This window comes from Octodon degus, unplaced genomic scaffold, assembly GCF_000260255.1.
Source record: "Octodon degus isolate 3935 unplaced genomic scaffold, OctDeg1.0 scaffold00264, whole genome shotgun sequence".
NCBI classification, from domain to species: domain Eukaryota; kingdom Metazoa; phylum Chordata; class Mammalia; order Rodentia; family Octodontidae; genus Octodon; species Octodon degus.
Genome location: NW_004524840.1, coordinates 94,218 through 110,706, shown reverse-complemented (window position 1 = coordinate 110,706; position 16,489 = coordinate 94,218). Strand labels below are relative to the sequence as shown.

At 37.6% G+C, this 16,489-nt stretch overlaps 1 protein-coding gene across 1 annotated transcript in view; it reads left to right on the top strand.

Annotated features, from left to right (window-relative positions):
- Ltn1 (listerin E3 ubiquitin protein ligase 1) overlaps positions 1 to 15,940 on the top strand; it is a 62,998-nt gene extending 47,058 nt beyond the window's left edge. Inside the window, exons 19-26 of the mRNA XM_023706565.1 lie at positions 30 to 267; positions 629 to 703; positions 3,457 to 3,643; positions 7,518 to 7,689; positions 8,930 to 9,150; positions 9,573 to 9,767; positions 13,834 to 14,001; positions 15,237 to 15,940. Coding sequence (XP_023562333.1) covers positions 30 to 267; positions 629 to 703; positions 3,457 to 3,643; positions 7,518 to 7,689; positions 8,930 to 9,150; positions 9,573 to 9,767; positions 13,834 to 14,001; positions 15,237 to 15,299 — 1,319 coding nt within the window. The 3' untranslated portion in view covers positions 15,300 to 15,940. The remainder of the gene's footprint in view (positions 1 to 29; positions 268 to 628; positions 704 to 3,456; positions 3,644 to 7,517; positions 7,690 to 8,929; positions 9,151 to 9,572; positions 9,768 to 13,833; positions 14,002 to 15,236) is intronic.
- The last annotated feature ends 549 nt before the right edge of the window (positions 15,941 to 16,489 follow it).

The window sequence follows — 16,489 nt, the reverse complement described above, 5'->3', positions numbered from 1 at the left end:
TTTTTTTTTTTTTTCTTTTGTGTTATTAGGAGAAAATAAAAATCTGTCTGAAACCACCTTCGAAAACGCAATGTTGAAGCCCATGTGTGAAACATTAACATATATTTCAAAGGATCAGCTATTGAGTCACAAGCTTCTTGCAAAACTGGGGACTGGCCCCAAAACAAACTTGCCAGAAAATCTTCAGACTTTGTTGAATACATTGGTCCCATTACTCCTCTTCAGAGCTAGGCCTGTGCAAATTGCTGTTTATCATATGCTCTACAAGTAAGAACTTTTCTAGTTGATTAAATATTGCAGTGTTGATACGTGTGTGTGTGTGTATGCATATATCTGTGTATGTATATACTTTGTATTTAAATCATTAAACACATTTAAAAATATAAAGGTCTGACTATTTTAATACAGGGATGCCAAGTTGTTTGATGTTCTAGGACATTTTTATTCTTTATCCAGTTTATATTTAGGTAGTCTAGCCATTTAGGTAATTATTAAAAAAGAAAAAAGAATCATTGAGTTTTATTTTATTTTTTTAAGTTTTATTTATAAGTATTAGTTTTTCTGCTCTTAAACATGTTTTAACAATGGATCATTTGATGTAACTTATTTAAATATCTTCTAATTCCAGATTGATGCCTGAATTACCACAATATGATCAGGATAATCTAAAATCATATGGAGATGAAGAAGAAGAACCAGCTTTGTGAGTTGTTGTTCTTTTTATAATTTGGTTTGTTAAATTCTGAAAATCTGCCTCACAGTGTGGTTTTTTTTTTTGGTGGAACCGGGTGTTGAACTCAGGCCCTTGCACTTGTCAGGCAAGCGCTTATTCTACTGAGCCATCTCCCCGGGCCCCTCACAGTGTATTTGGAAGACTGAAACAACATAGAAGCTTTAAGTTGAGAGTATATATTCATTTTACAAAGGACCCTTTTAAAGCTATCTGTGGCGTGAAACCTAGAGTTCACCCAAAAGATGGTGTCTCTTACTTGTTCCTCAGTTGTGTTTCAAGTTTGCTACTTTCACTAAACCCTGGCCACACAGCAGTTATGGAATCGGCGTATCAGTATGTGTGGAGTGTGTAGTGGTTACTCAGTGTTGAAGGGACAGTACACTGTTTAGTGAACACGTGCTTTTCCTTAAAGGATTTTACGGTCTAATGTATTTGCCGTAGTAGGAGATTCAGTGTATGGTAAGTGCTGGGAAAGTGAATGGATAGTGTGTTACGGGTTAATGTATGCCGAGAGGAGAGCACTTTCTCTTGAGGAAAAGAGATGTTAAACTCGCTGGTTAAGGTTAAGCTGAGGCAACATCTTAGCAAGATAGGAAAGGTAGTACAGTGCAAGTTAGGAAAACACCATGTTCAAAAGCACTGGGGCCTGAATGTTCAGGAGGAGTGTGGGGACTACCCAGTGTTGGCCACTTTTTAAAAAACTGTCAGTGTCTCCCTGAAGTGCAAGGACCTGAGTTCAATCCCTGGTTCTGTAAAAAAAAAAAAAAAAAAAGGTTTTTCTGCACTGGGATGTAAACTCTTTGAGGGCAGTTTTGTCAGGTGGTGGTTTCTGTCACTCATTCCTGATGATGTCCACAGCTCCCACAGTAGTTCCTGGCCTACAGCAAAGTCCTGCATAATAGGAATTGGGGTGTAATGGAAAATGAAGCTTGCAGAGTACTTAAGTGGCCTTAAAATGATATTTCTTTTTTTTTTTTTTTTTTTTTTTTTTTTTGTGGAACTGGGGATTGAACTCAGATCCTTGCATTTGCCAGTCAAGTGCTTATCCTACTGAGCCATCTCCCGAGCCCCAAAATGATATTTCTTTAAGGATTTTAGAAATTTAGTATGAGATAGGCACCACCAGCTAAGTCTGGCAATATGTATGAAGAGTGAATTATAGCAGGAAACACGCAGAAACAAGTGTGTGGGGTGTGCCTGTAAACTGGATGCTCTGGGAGGCTACAGCAGTAGGATTGCAAACTCGGCAACTTAGTAGGACCTTGTCTTGAAATAAAAAATGTACAAAATGACTTGGCAATGTGCCTCAGTGTGAAGGCTTCCAGTACCGCAGAGAGAGAGAAACAGGTGAACGCCATTCCTGATTTGAATGCCTGTGTGTTTGCACTGTGGGAAGTGGAGAGATTTCAAAGCAGGTATTTGTAAGATCTAGTGAACACTGATGTGGACTGGAGGAGGGTTGCTATGTGACATTAAGATGTTGACAATATGAGGGAAGAAGCTTGGAGGTCTGTGTGGGTGGGTGGGGAGAAGGAAGTCACAATGGAAAAAAGACAGTGGCGCTAAAAAGAGAGAGCCAGAACCTGGCGGGTGGTGCTGCCTGTAACACTGCTCAGGACGCTGAGGCAGGAGGATCAGCTTGAGTTGGAGTCCAGCCTGACTGCATAGCCAGACCCTGTCCCAAAAAAGAGAGGACCGTGTTAGAGTGTTAACATACAAGAAAATCTCAGAAATTTACCTGAAAGCATTAATGAGTTTTGTAGTTCTAGAGAACAAGAAAATTAGCTTCCATTGCTATGAATTAATGTGAGCGTCAAATTTCCTAAGAGATCCAGATGTATCATTGAAAACCTCATGATTATTTCCTGTGTTTACCGTTCTGATGAATTGTGGTGACTAGGGCATCTCTTACATTGCCCAGCGATAGACAGTATGGAGTAGAATAGACGAGGTGACAAAAATCTTCATCCTTGCTCTGCCTTTTATGATGTGATAAAAGACTTGGTAAGGTGGAAACTCTAGTTTTTCATTAGCTTCTGGACTAATCATCTGGCTGCCGTTGGCGGTTATATGATTTTTTTTTTGTTGTTGTTTTTTATTTATTCTTTTATGTATTTAGTACAGGGTCTACAGGGTCTCACTACAAAGATTGGACTTACAGGGATTCTCCTGTTTTCAGCCTCCCAAGCGCTGGGATTACAGGCACACGCCACCACTCCCAGTCTCAGTCACAGTCTTAGCACCTTGTGGCCAGCATGGTACATTAGGGACCGAATGCTGGCCGCTGCGCTCTGCCTAAGCAGGCATGTTAGTCCGCTGAGCTATCTGGCCGGCCCTGATTTGTTTTTAAACAAAAGATGAAATGGATGTTTTCTAAAAACATCCTCAAGTGTTGACATCTGTGGTCTGTATTTTAGTTTTTGTTTGAGACAACATGTCTTCTAGGCTGATCTTAAACACATGCTGACCCTCCTGCCTCAGCCTCCTGAGTGCTGGGATTACATGCGTGCGTCACCATGCCTGTCTGTGGTCCATATTTTCATAGCTGTCATAGTTTTGTTTATGTGCAATGAGTTAAAATTGGTTCTACAGAGGAGAACATTTTCCTTTTATGTTTTGGGAAGATAGAAAAGGATTTTTCTAAAATGAGTTCTAAAAATACTGTCAATTTGTTAGGGGACAAGTTATGCAAAAAATCATACTGTTGAATTATTTCTTTTTAGGTCACCACCATCCATACTGATGTCTCTTCTGGGCACTCAAGAGGATTTACTAGAAAACATTTTGGGGTGTATTCCTGTGGGACAGATAGTCACTATTAAACCACTGAGTGAAGACTTCTGTTATGTTCTGGGATATCTTCTTACTTGGAAGTTAATCCTTACTTTCTTCAAAGCTGCTTCATCTCAGGTAAATATGTAAATATATTTCTTTTTTGCAGTACTCGGGATTGAACCTAGATGACAACTGTTAAAAGTTCTTTTTTATTTTTGTGGTACCGGGGATTGAACTCAGGACCCTGTGCTTGCCAGGCAAGCACTTATTCTACTGAGCTATCTCCCTGGCCCACCTGTTGATAGTTCTATCCTAACATGCTGTGTTTTTACTTCACCTTACTTTTGAATGAAAGATTTGCCTTGTGTTTTAATTAATGTTTTCCAGTTAACCTCAGCCATGCTATTATTCTTACTTAATATGTTTCAAAGACATTCCTCTGAAACAGATTTTTTTTTTTTATCTCAGTGCCTTCACACTGAGCTACATCCCCAGCTCTTTTGTCTACATCCCCAGCCTAATTCAAGGTATTATTTGTAAATGGTGAAAATAGTGAGGTGTGATTATTTTGCTGAAATTATTCTAGCAGCCACTAGATGTCACTGTTGTCTCATGTTGGAAGACAATTGTGAAGGAAGAAACAGGAAAAACCTCTGTAGCTTTTATTTGTTTTAGAAAGTTTCCCCCTTTTATAAAACTATCAAACTTTGACAGAATCAGCCTTGTAGTAAATATGTCCTCTGGCATGTCAGCATAAAAAGATTTTATCATTTCATAGTGATCAACTATTCACAGTCTTTTCCAACATAATGCTTCAGAATTCGTAAATTAGACTTTGTTATTGCTCAAACCCATACCTTGTACAGACACATCAGATACGTCAGTCTGTACATCTTTGTGTTTGTGGCTATGAGGGGAAGATGAAAAACAGCAACATTGATCTCGTTGCTAAATAGATTCATTCTGTAGTCTTGTCATTTGCATTTGTGACTCAAGTTAAAGTTACTTGCCATTGATGTGTTTCAAAAGTTCCGTGATGGACTTTTCCATTTGTTTCTTAAAATACTGTTGATAGGTTTTTGAAAAGTGTATCAGATTGAGGCTTCTGATAAGAAATTTGTTTCTATCATCTTCTATTTAGAAATTAGGAAAATGGCCATGTGTTCTCTTTTTTCATTGTTAAGACTAAGGGAGGAATTCAAAGAATTACATAGTAGCATTTATTATTGAGCCTGAAACTTGGACTCAGCTATAACTACAAAGAGCAGAAAACATTAAATAATACTAATTAGCTGAATGTTGAATGAAAATCGTAAAAAACAAAACAAAACTAGTTGATCTTGAATCATGGGATTTTTTTTTTAAACTTCTCAGAAAAATCCCTACTAAATGGAATTGAACAGGAGAAAGCTATCTCTCCCTTGTGCCCCCCCATGCCTTGTTCTGTGTTTTATGGCTTTATTGAGGTGTATTTCACACTGTAAAGCTTACACATTTACTGTTTCATGTTTTTAGTATATTTAAAGAGTCGTGCACCTATTCCCACACGTAGTATTAGAACATTTTCAGTACCTCAGCATCCTGAAAGCAAGCTTGTACTGTCTGTAATCACTTCTCCTTTCCTCTCAACCCTCCAGCTGCCTGGAGCCTGTAATCCATCTCTCTGCAGCATGCCTGTTGTTGGCTTTCCCTGCACTTGGTCATTTGTATCTGACTCACTTCACGTAGCACACAGCATTCTCAAGCCGTTGGTGTGTGGTGTGTATCACGACTGGCTTTCTGTTTATGCCTGGAAAGTAGTCCCTTGTGTGGATGTTCTGCATTTTGTTCATTTGTGACGGGACTATTAGGTTGTTTCTCTCTCCTTCTTTGGGCTGTTGTGACTAATGCTGCTGTGAGCATGTGGGAACAGATTGTTTTTGTGTGTGAGTACACATTTTCTATCCCTGAGCATGGGCCATATTCATGTGTTTTTTTCTTTTTTTTTTAAAGCCATAACATGGCTGATTAAATTTTTTTTAAGTGTTTTTCTTCCAACTTTTTATTTTGAAAAATAAAATTATAGAGGAATTAGAAAAAGAATTCAATAAAACATCATATACCTTTTTTTTTTTTTTTTTGGCGGAACCAGGGATTGAACTCAGGCCTTGTGCTTGCCAGGGAAGCACTTACTCCACTGAGCCATCTCCCTGGCCCCCCATATGCCTTTTAGGTTCATATGTGTTAAGCATTTGTCGCCTTTGCTCTATATTCACTTTTTTCCTGCTTAACCATTTGAAAGTTAGTTGTAAACATGATGATGCTTTACTAAAAGTATTATTAAAAAGTATGTGTCACCTAAGAACAAGGTTGTGTTTCTACATAAGCATCATACCAAGAAGCCTAATTTTGATGCACTAGTAAGTGATTTATATTTATATTTTTCTCACTGTCCTGATAATGTCCTTTGTAGTTTTCTTTCTCTGTTGAAACTTTTATGATCATACTTGCATTTGTCTGTCAGATTTCTCTATTTATTATAGCCTTGCTATAATTCCCCCATTTCATTCTTGTCACTCTTTTGTGCAGCTGTTTTATAGCCTGTCATACATCTTACTGCTTCCTGCTGATTGTATTCTGGTTAATGTTCAGCAGGAGTATTTAATCAAGTTATGATTTATCCTCAGTGAAGCACATAATGTTAGTGTGTTCTATTGTTAGTGTTAAGCTTGGTTACTTAGTAAGGGTGGTGTTCCAAGAATTCTCTATTATAAGGATATTTTCATCAACATGTTTTAAGAAAAATCCTGTAGCTTGATGCTCCCCCCCCCCCCAAAGTATTTAGTAAAGGGTCTACAGGGTCTTACAACACAGATCGGACTCCTAGTGATCCTCCTGTTTTCAGCCTCCCAAGCACTGGGATTACAGGTGTGCGCCACCACACCTACTCTCTGTTGTCTCAATGCGCCCAGAGGGGCAGGGCTGGCAGGCATGCAGGAGATCAAATCCCAGTCCCTGGGTCTACCTAAAGAGGTGCTTTAATCCGCTGAGCTATCTGGCAGACCTGAGCTTGATGCTTTTGTTTAAGTAGTCATAGTGTTCAAAAAATGGTATCTTTGTATTATGAGATATATAGTATAGTGGAAGAACAGCTAAAACTCGAAAATTGCAAAATAAATGAAAAATGCACACTTACTGAGGAACAACGAGTTGTAAAGCACAGTGTGACACAGATGCTACTATCCTCGCTCCCACAGAGTGGCCAGATTGTCCCACTTTTAAAAGAGAAACCAGAAATCCGTATTTTTTTTTTAGAAATCCATATGAAAGTTATATGAAAGTTTCTGATTGGTAAAACAGTTGGGGGATATGCTAAGACCATTTTGACCACTTCCTACTTTTTGCGTTCTGTCCTGAAAGGATGCTGCAGTGTTTGACATAAGATAAGGTAAACTTTGAGAATGGGATTTTTTTCACTCAAGAATTTGCAAGGTTAGGGAGTTGTGAGGGAGGAGAGTGAGCTAGGTTCTCTGGGGAACGGGGAATAGATTTTCTTGGCTCAAACAGACAGTGCCAACTCGAGGTGAGCGTATTAACAAGGAGACAATTTGAAAAAGATGTTAGAAGCATCCGTCCACTAATGAGGGAGAAGACAGTGAGAATGTTAGGTATTTGTGAGGACAGGAGCCAGTACTGAATTGTTGGGCACATTTGGAAAGTAGGAATGGTTCATGTATTTTGTAGCACTCTTGTACGTCTTCAGAGTAATACAGTTATTATTGGTGTTCTTATACAGTTGCTCATACTTTGATTGGCTCTTTTGTTTTATTTTTGATTTTTGGCTTTTTTTTTGAGACAGGGTCTCACTATGTAATGCAGGTTGGCCTTGAATTCCCTTATGTATTCCAGGCTGGTCTTAAACTCACAGTGATCCTCCTGCCTCAGCCTACTAAGTCTGGGATTATAGGCCACCACACATGGCTGATTCTTTTGATTTCATTGAGCTAACAAAGCTTTTGCTCTCCACCAGCTTCGGGCTCTGTATTCAATGTACCTTAGGAAAACAAAGAGCTTGAGCAAATTACTTTATCACCTGTTCAGGCTTATGCCAGAAAACCCAAGCTATGGAGAGGCAGCTCTTGAGATCTCAAGTAAGGACTCCAAAACATTCTTCACTGAGGAGCTCCAGCTGAGTATTCGAGGTCAGTAAGAAGCATGTTTATCCTTCCTGCTATTTATGTTCAGAGTAAGTTGTGCTAAACTTTTCCCTGGGCATTTGGAGTGTAATCGCAAATGTGAGTCCTAGCTATGAGGACATTGAAGTACAAACTTTTCTAAATTTCTTTAAATTGGACAGATAATTAGATCATGTAGATAAAACTATGGAGAATTTAATACATTTGAAAGCTTATTGTATTGAGATTATCTTGCACTCTATGAAAGAGTATTGGTTGTGTGCTAACATTTTTGTAGCCATGTAAATAAGTAGTCTCTAATTAGGGAAACAAATGAATAAAATTTGAATCTTTCATCTTGAGAGCTCAAATTTTAGCTGTGAAGATATACATGCAGTTCGCTATACTCTACTAAGAATATATATGTTTAAATGCCTTACGAGATCTTAGGATAGAGTGTGTCTTGGGTAATTATTCTGGGACTTTTGGATAGTAGCTTTGTGAGTTCTAGGCCAAGTAATTGAGGTCAGCCTCCTTTTTCGTAGCTGTAAACTTTTTCCTCCTTTTAAAAAATATAGATCCTGGGGCTGGAGAGATGGCTCAGTGGTCTAAAGCACCTACTTAGAACAAGCTTAGCAAAGCATCAGGGACCGCGGTTCGATCCCCTAGCACCACATGCCAGCCAGCTCCGCCCCCTGGTGGGCTGAGCTGGCCACACACACACACCTCTCTCTCTCTCTCTCTCTCTCTCTCTCTCTCTCTCTCTCATAAATAAATAAATAAATAAATAAATAAAATTTAAAAAAAATATAGATCCTCATGCCTTTCCATACTTGCCCTTAAGGCATTCTAAGGCAGCCAAAAAAAAAAAAAAAAATCCTTCTGAACTTTTTAAAAAAAGTGAAGTGAGGGGCCAGGGAAATAGCTCAGTTGAATAAGCACTTCCCTGGCAAGCTCAAGGGCCTGAGTTCAATCCCCCATACCGCAAGAAAAAAAAAGTATGTCTGTATTCATTATCTTTCATGTAAGAGAATGTGAGTTCTCAGCAGAATTGTTTGTGTCACGAGATTTTCACTCACTTTTGCTAATCTCATGGTTCAGTTTGAATATGTGGGTGATAAAATAAGAGCCATATTTCTGTGGCATGTTGTGTGAGCTACAGCATTGTTATTGAGCAATAAAGATAACTTTCTGAGGAAAATGCTAGTAGTAGTCTGTCATTCTAAGTTAGTGTATGTCACTCACTAAGAATTTGGTTTTTTCTCAGAAACATCAACTCTTCCATATCACATTCCACACTTGGCTTGTTCAGTCTATCATATGACATTAAAAGATTTGCCTGCCATGGTGAGGCTGTGGTGGAATAGCAGTGAGAAGCGTGTCTTCAATATTGTGGATAGGTTTACAAGCAAGTATGTCAGCAGTGTCCTTTCTTTTCAAGAAATATCTTCTGTGCAAACAAGTACCCAGCTATTTAATGGCATGACGGTTAGTATTGTCTTGACTTTTTCTAAGAGTTATTCAAACATTGATTAAGTCTCACTGTCATTGTAATTGCAGACTTGTTGCCCTTGTTTGAGAATTATAGAAATCCGTCTATTTTATTTTCTGATTCTTGTGTGATGAGAAAGACACGGTGGAGCAGTGATATTTAGTGCTCTTAGTGTCCTTTGTTTGTTCAAAAACTAACCCATGACTGTGACAAGCTGTATATGTTAAGCTGCATTTTTATAAGTGTTTGTTTTAAAAGTCACAAATCACATAAAACATGCCAAGTATTTAAAGCTGTTTAATAAATGTCTTATGTTTACCTCTGTTTTCCTATTATGAGGCTGCTAGCTGCTCACTTATCAAACTGTGTTTTGAATGAAAGGAAGGAATTTGAGAAAATTTCCTGTCTTCTGTTGAAGGTTAAAGCTCGAGCCACTACTCGAGAAGTAATGGCTACTTATACTATTGAGGACATTGTCATTGAACTTATAATACAGCTGCCTTCAAATTATCCGCTGGGATCAATATCAGTGGAGAGTGGGAAGAGAGTTGGCGTGGCCGTCCAGCAGTGGCGGAACTGGATGCTGCAGTTAAGCACTTACCTCACCCACCAGGTACATTTAGCTTTCTGAACTGGCAAAAGTATTGGAACACAGACTGTGTCTTCTGCTTACGACAGAAATAGAGTAAAAGAAAATTCTTCTATAAATATCTTGTGTTGGCTGGGGAGATGGCTCAGTAGAATAAGTAAGGGCCTGAGTTCAGTCCCCAGTTCTGCCCTCCCCAAAAATAAATTTAAAAAAAATTAAAAAAGAAATATCATGTGTCTGACTGGCACCTGTCTCTTTAAAATTCAAGGCTTTATAATTTCTAGTGTTTGAGAGGGTTTAGCTTTATTTCATTAACATTGTAGAAAATGTAGATGAAGTACAGTATAATAAGGAACTTATTTAAAAGAAAATCCTGAGGGAGATAGTGAACTAATTAATACTTTCTGAGCTCTACTCTGACATGTCAACTCTCCTTGGATTAGAAAACTTCCAGTGCTCTTGATTTTCAGCCTTTAAATAAATCATAAGCCTTCTTCAGTGGTGTTTGTAAATTATGACATCATTGACATTCTACAGGAAATAAAAGATCATTTTAAAACAAATATCTCCACCAGTATTGTGGAGGTGAAACAAATCAAAAGGTAAGAGAGGCTAGTGTGGCGGGCATGATAACAGGTCCAGAAGGTGAGCTCATGGATGCAGTGGCCCTTGCCTTGGCTGAGCATTGCCCTGAGTGGTCTGCCAGGGTGATGGCGCTCCTCAGTGGTGCGTGGGAGGTCCAGGGCAGAGCTGGGAGCTGGCTGTGGAGGTAGACTGCACTCACCTTTCAGTTTTATGTATGTTCTAAAATGGTTTTCATCCACCTTGAATGGATATCCAAAGAAACCTTTGAATTCATACGTTTGATTTGCTAAAGAAAAGATGAACATAATTTTTTAAAAATTTTATTGAGAAAGAGCAATGAGATAGTTTCAAAATAGGTTAGTAGGACATTCACAATAATTAATACATTGCATCTGTTGTCTTCATAGTACAAGATGCAAACATGATATCTTGTCTAAATACTATTAGTACAGATCTCATTGAACTAAGAGAAAGTAACTGTATATCTATTTGAACTATTTTATACACACACACACACACACACACACACACACACACATATATATATATATATATTTTTTTTTTTTTTCCCTTCCTCAATACAACATGGTCCTTCATTTATATCTCCCTTTTCTGTTTAGTCTTGTCAGAGAAGGGTATTCTTTTTTTTTCCTTTTTTCTTGTGGTACCAGGGATTGAACTCAGGACCTCATGCTTGCCAAACAAGCACTTATTCTACTGAGCTATCTCCCTGACCCAGGGTATTCCATTGCCATTCAAATATTGTAGGTACATGAATTCAGCAAAGCAATCAAATACATAGTCCAGTAGTTCATAATAGTAGTGGGTTATCTGCAGAACTGGAAAAGTCAGAAGTTGTTGAATTGAGCCTTTTACAGCTTAGCATAATAATATGGCTTTACTTTGTATACCTCGTGTATCTGACAAGGTCAGTCAAATCCCCTCAGGATTTACCCTGAGACCCTGTATAGCAGTTTGTAGATCCTTTGTCAGTGTCAGCCATCTGGATGAGTCATGGCCATTGCTTGACCAATTTGCTCCCTGTGAAAGCCTGAGAGAATGTTTTCTCTCTAGGTGACTCTCCTTAGGCACACTTTACACTTTTGATCACTTTCCTCTGTGGCCCCATAATCTCCTTGATCAGAAAATTTGGGACACCACTGAGTTACAGGATATTACAGTACAGGTTCTCTTATGTCCTGAGTCCTCACTGACTATGAAGGGCTAGGGCCAAAACATTGGCTATCCTTATAGTCCTTTTTCTCTGATTTTTTGGTCTGTAAACTTAAGTTGTTAACCTTCCAGAAGAGAAGCTTAATGATGTTATTACCCTACCACATAGGCAGTTGAGCATAATTAAAGCTCAGAACCCAGATATAAAAGTTACAGAATTAATGAAAATATTGCATAGCAATGGAAGGAACTTCCTGATATAGAGAAAAAAAGCATATGAAGATGCTTACAAGATAGAATTGAAGGCATGCCAAGAAGAGATGAAGAGAATTCATGAAGCACTAACTCCAGCTCAGAAAGCATCTTTTGCAGAAAATAAAACACAAAAACGTTTAAAAAGGAAAGAAGTAATAAAGAAAGAGTTATCAATGCTTGGAAAACACAAAAAAGCTCACAGAGCTTATAACATTTTTCTATGTGAGTCTATTCAGTCCTCTTATAGTGCTACGATACAGGATAAAGGGAAGTCTACATATGAAAACTGGAAACATGTCTAGTTCTCAGAAGCAGGTATATGAACAACTTGCCCATGATGATACAGTTTTTGTTATTATAATGAAATAAAATCTTGGGAAGAACAGAAGATTGAAGTTGGACGAAGTGACGCTGCACATCACGAGACCTCTCTCCAGAAGAGGCGGATGAAGGAAAAAGCAGACTGAGTGTGCTCCCAGTGGACAGGCACAGGAACCAGTTAGGTCCCAGTATCAGACAGTGCTGTAAAATTAGTAAGAATAATGTTGGCAAACATTTGAATTCAATTACTTTTTCTTTGTCTCCTGGCCTGCTGCCACTTGAAGGTACTTTGTGGTAGTAGTTTGAAAACCCAAACTGATGAAAGTTTGTGCAGAGTTTTATTTTGTGTTTAAGATATACTGGGGATCAGAATAATTCAAGCAAATGTAGCAGTGAATCATTTATCTTTAATAAGGTAAATCAGTCTAAAGTTTTTTATCCTGAAAGACAGTTATGAAAATAGTATTCTTGTTTCTTTTTTTGCATTTCTTTTTTTCTAATTTCATTTTTTAATTCATTTTAATGAGAAAAAAAGATAAGATAGCAATGAAACAGTTTCTAAACAGGTCAGTAGGATGGTTACAATAATACATTGCATATTATTGTCTTCATAGTAGTTACTGAGAGGACAAGATGCAGGCATGATATCTGGTCTATATATTAGTATAAACTTTTATTCTCAATGAAGTAAGAGAAAATAGCTATACATCTATCCTACTCTCTTGTGTATACATATGTATATTTTCTCTTTTTTTTTCACAACAAAGTGGTCCTTTATTTATACTTTTGTGAAGTTAGTAACACAAGACACTAGATTGCCTAGCAACTGATAGCTAATCTTAACCAGACAGGATGTTCATCTCAGGAGTGAGGTAGCTTGTTTGCTTTAGGCACTGGGCCAAGTCCCATCTGTACATATTTGATTGATTTCCTAGCTTCGTAGCTACCTAGGATTTTTTAAAAAATATTTTTATTGAGAAGCAAATAGCAATGAGAAAGTTTCACAACCGATTACTAGTACATTTTCAATAATCAATACATTGCATATTGTTGTCTTAGTGGTTATTTATTGTACAAGAAGTATTCTTGTTTCTTATATGGTGGAGGCAGGAGTTTCTTTTCAAAACAGTCACAAACTGTGGGAGCTACAGTGTTCTGAGATACAGTGGAGCCAGAACCCTGTGTGAGGGTGCATGTTACCAACCAGCACATAGGAGGCTGAGGCAGAATTGACACCAGCTTGAGGCCAGCCTGGGCTACACAACGAGTTCAAGGCCAGCTTGAGATGCAAAGGGAGACCCTATCTCAGTAGAAAAGAGCCTGACTCTTAGGTAAATCCTAATTCTTAGATATAAGTCATAGTATTTAGAATTGATGGTTGTATATGCAAGTGGTTGTTCGGTAATAACTTTTTATAAAATGGATGGAGAGATTTAAAACCCTTTTTCTCATCATTTTCCTAAAGTACAATTATGTACCAATAAGTATGCATATTGGTTTAGTTTGCATAAAATAAAAATTTTAATGCTTAAAAAAAAGATTTTTATTAAAGAAACTGAAACTGTAGTACTTGAAATATCAGCCCAGAAACTGTTACTGGAGAAGAATTACATCAGTTCCTTTGAACATTAATTTAAAAAGGCAACACTTATAAAACTTAAGAGATATAAATATGACCAAGCAGATTATCTTACAATTCAGATTTAAAATTTGTGAAAGTAGGTAGTGAATCTTTTACTTTTCTTTTTGTTAACAGAATGGAAGTATTATGGAAGGCTTAGCCTTATGGAAAAATAATGTAGACAAACGTTTTGAGGGTGTTGAAGACTGCATGATCTGTTTTTCAGTCATTCATGGTTTCAACTATTCTCTCCCCAAAAAAGCCTGTAGAACATGCAAGAAAAAGTTCCATTCAGCTTGCTTGGTAAGTTTAAAAAGAAACGAACTGCCTAATGTTTTTTGTATTTTGTGTCTATAAAATGCTTTGGAGGGCTGGTGAGATGGCTCAGTAGAATAAGTGCTTGCCTGGCAAGCACAAAGGCCTGAGTTCAATCCCCAGTTCCACCCACCAAAAAAAAAAAAAAAAAAAAAAGCTTTGGAAAAGAAAACATTTGGTATTCTTAATTTCTTAGTTGTAGTTAATGGGAGACATTGGACAGTAAACTTTTAAGATATTTAAAAGATAACTAGTATTTTACTGAGACCGGTAGCATCAAATAAATAGATGAGACCGGTAGCACTTTAATAAATAGATATTTCTAGGGCTGGCAAGGTAGCTCAGCAGACTAAGCGCCTGCCTAGGCAAGCACAGGGGCTAGGGTTCAATCCCCGGCACCACATGCTGCTCCAGCCCTGCCACCGGGTGCACTGAGCCAGCAACTGAGTCTGAGCATGGTGTTGCGTACCTGTAACCCCAGTGCTGGGGAGGCTGAAAACAGGATCACTACGAGTTCGAATTGCATAGTGAGACCCTGCACAAAATAGTAGTAATAAAAAAACCCCTAAAAAATAATATTAAATAGATGCTTCTAGTAGACCTGACAGCCCTTAAAGAATAGATGCTCTTGTGAGATCCAGACCAAGAAAGAGACCACAGATCCAATAGCAGGACCATCTCACCTCCGTGCGCTTTGCTCTTTTTAAATATCAAATGCAAAAGGATATTGCTCTGTGTTTGCTTGCTTCAGAAAGTCTTGTACCATAGTGATCTTTGGCACAAATATAGGTAGAAAGAATCATGGTATAGTTTTTTTTTTTTTTTTTTTAGTACAGGGTCTACAGAGTCTCACTACACAGATTGGACTTGTAGTGATTCTCCTAGTTTCAGCCTCCCAAGCGCTGGAATTACAGATGTGCACCACCATGCCTGGACTCTTGTCACTGTCTTGATGTGCCCCAGGGGCGGGGCCTGCATGGCTTGTGGAGGATTGAATACCAGGCTCTGCCTCTGTCTAAGCAGGCACTTTAATCCACTGAGCTGTCTGGCTGGCCCTAGTTGTGGTAGTCTTTACAAGTACTACTTAGTCATATTTATTTTGAAGATACACGAAGATGCAAAAATGTTAGTGTTCTTCCTGTTTCATTTATCATGTACTTTAGAGAAGTATGAGGTATAGCTTTAAGGAATTCTTTTAACATTTAAAACCTTTTCTTTTTCAGTACAAATGGTTCACCTCTAGCAACAAATCCACTTGTCCACTCTGTCGCGAGACCTTTTTCTGAGATTTTTTTTCATTGGAAGTAATCCCTGAAATAAATTAAGCCAAGGCATTGATTGGATTTGGATCCATCTTACAGTTGTTGCTGTGAAGAAGCCAGTGACCATTACCTTTAAATAGGACCTTCTTGGAAAATTATTTTGGTTAATGTAATGATCTTAAAAATCAAGTTTATCTATCTTCAGATTGCTTTGTAAATGTTTGGAAACATTTTCTTTTACAAAAGAATATTACATATTTGAGAGAAGTATTTATATTAATGGTTTAATCCCTTTGTATATTTAAAAGTAAATATGAAAAACTAAATTATAGAATTGAAATTTGCAAAAATACTGTACTTATAAATTTATCATTTGTTGATCTGCTTTCTTGAACAGTCCAAGTGTGAGGCAGGGAATTGCGAAAGTTGAACATCTACAGATACTTTAAGGCTTATGTATTAGTTATAACTGCAAAATGAGTTGTGTTCTGATTTCTGTAGATTATTTTAATGATTAAAAAATGACACTAACCTATCAGTGTAGCTTATCTAAGCTCTTTGAAGCATGCTCTGAAATCCTATATTCAAGAATGTAAACTGAACTTTTAAGGTGCCTCCATTTATTAAGGGTTATGAAATTCAGAAAATTAAATTTATGATATTGACCTCTTGCTTGTGGAGAAATTATTTCCATGCATTAGTGAAATTGAAGTTGTGACTTAGTTTATTGCTCAGTCCGAGTCTTCATGTAGTGGGCATTTAAGAAACTACAGTAAATTGATTGTTTAATAAATACTACTGAAACTTAAGGATTGATAGAAAAATCAGCATTTAAAAACACTGTAAGAGGCTTTTCAATTTTGTCAGAAAATTTTATTACTAGCCAAAGTCACACTAGATAAGGGACTTGCCAGAGCTAATATTCTCTAGCTTTTATAAAATGTAAACGTAAGGATTGTATTACTAAGTGAAATTAGTATAAGAAGCTCAAGAATATGAGTAGGTAAGAACCTGCCTGGGACAATGCCTAGATCTAGCACCCTTAAAAATTGTGCCCAAAATAGAAAAGCATGGAAGTTTGGAACCTAGAATGATTTTATTACCATCTTCCATTTCATGGGAAGTAGCATTATCTAATAGCTTACTTAGGAGGTCACCTGCTCATCTGTGTTGCAAATGCTTAATGGGCACAGAGCAACTCGTGTTAAACAAAA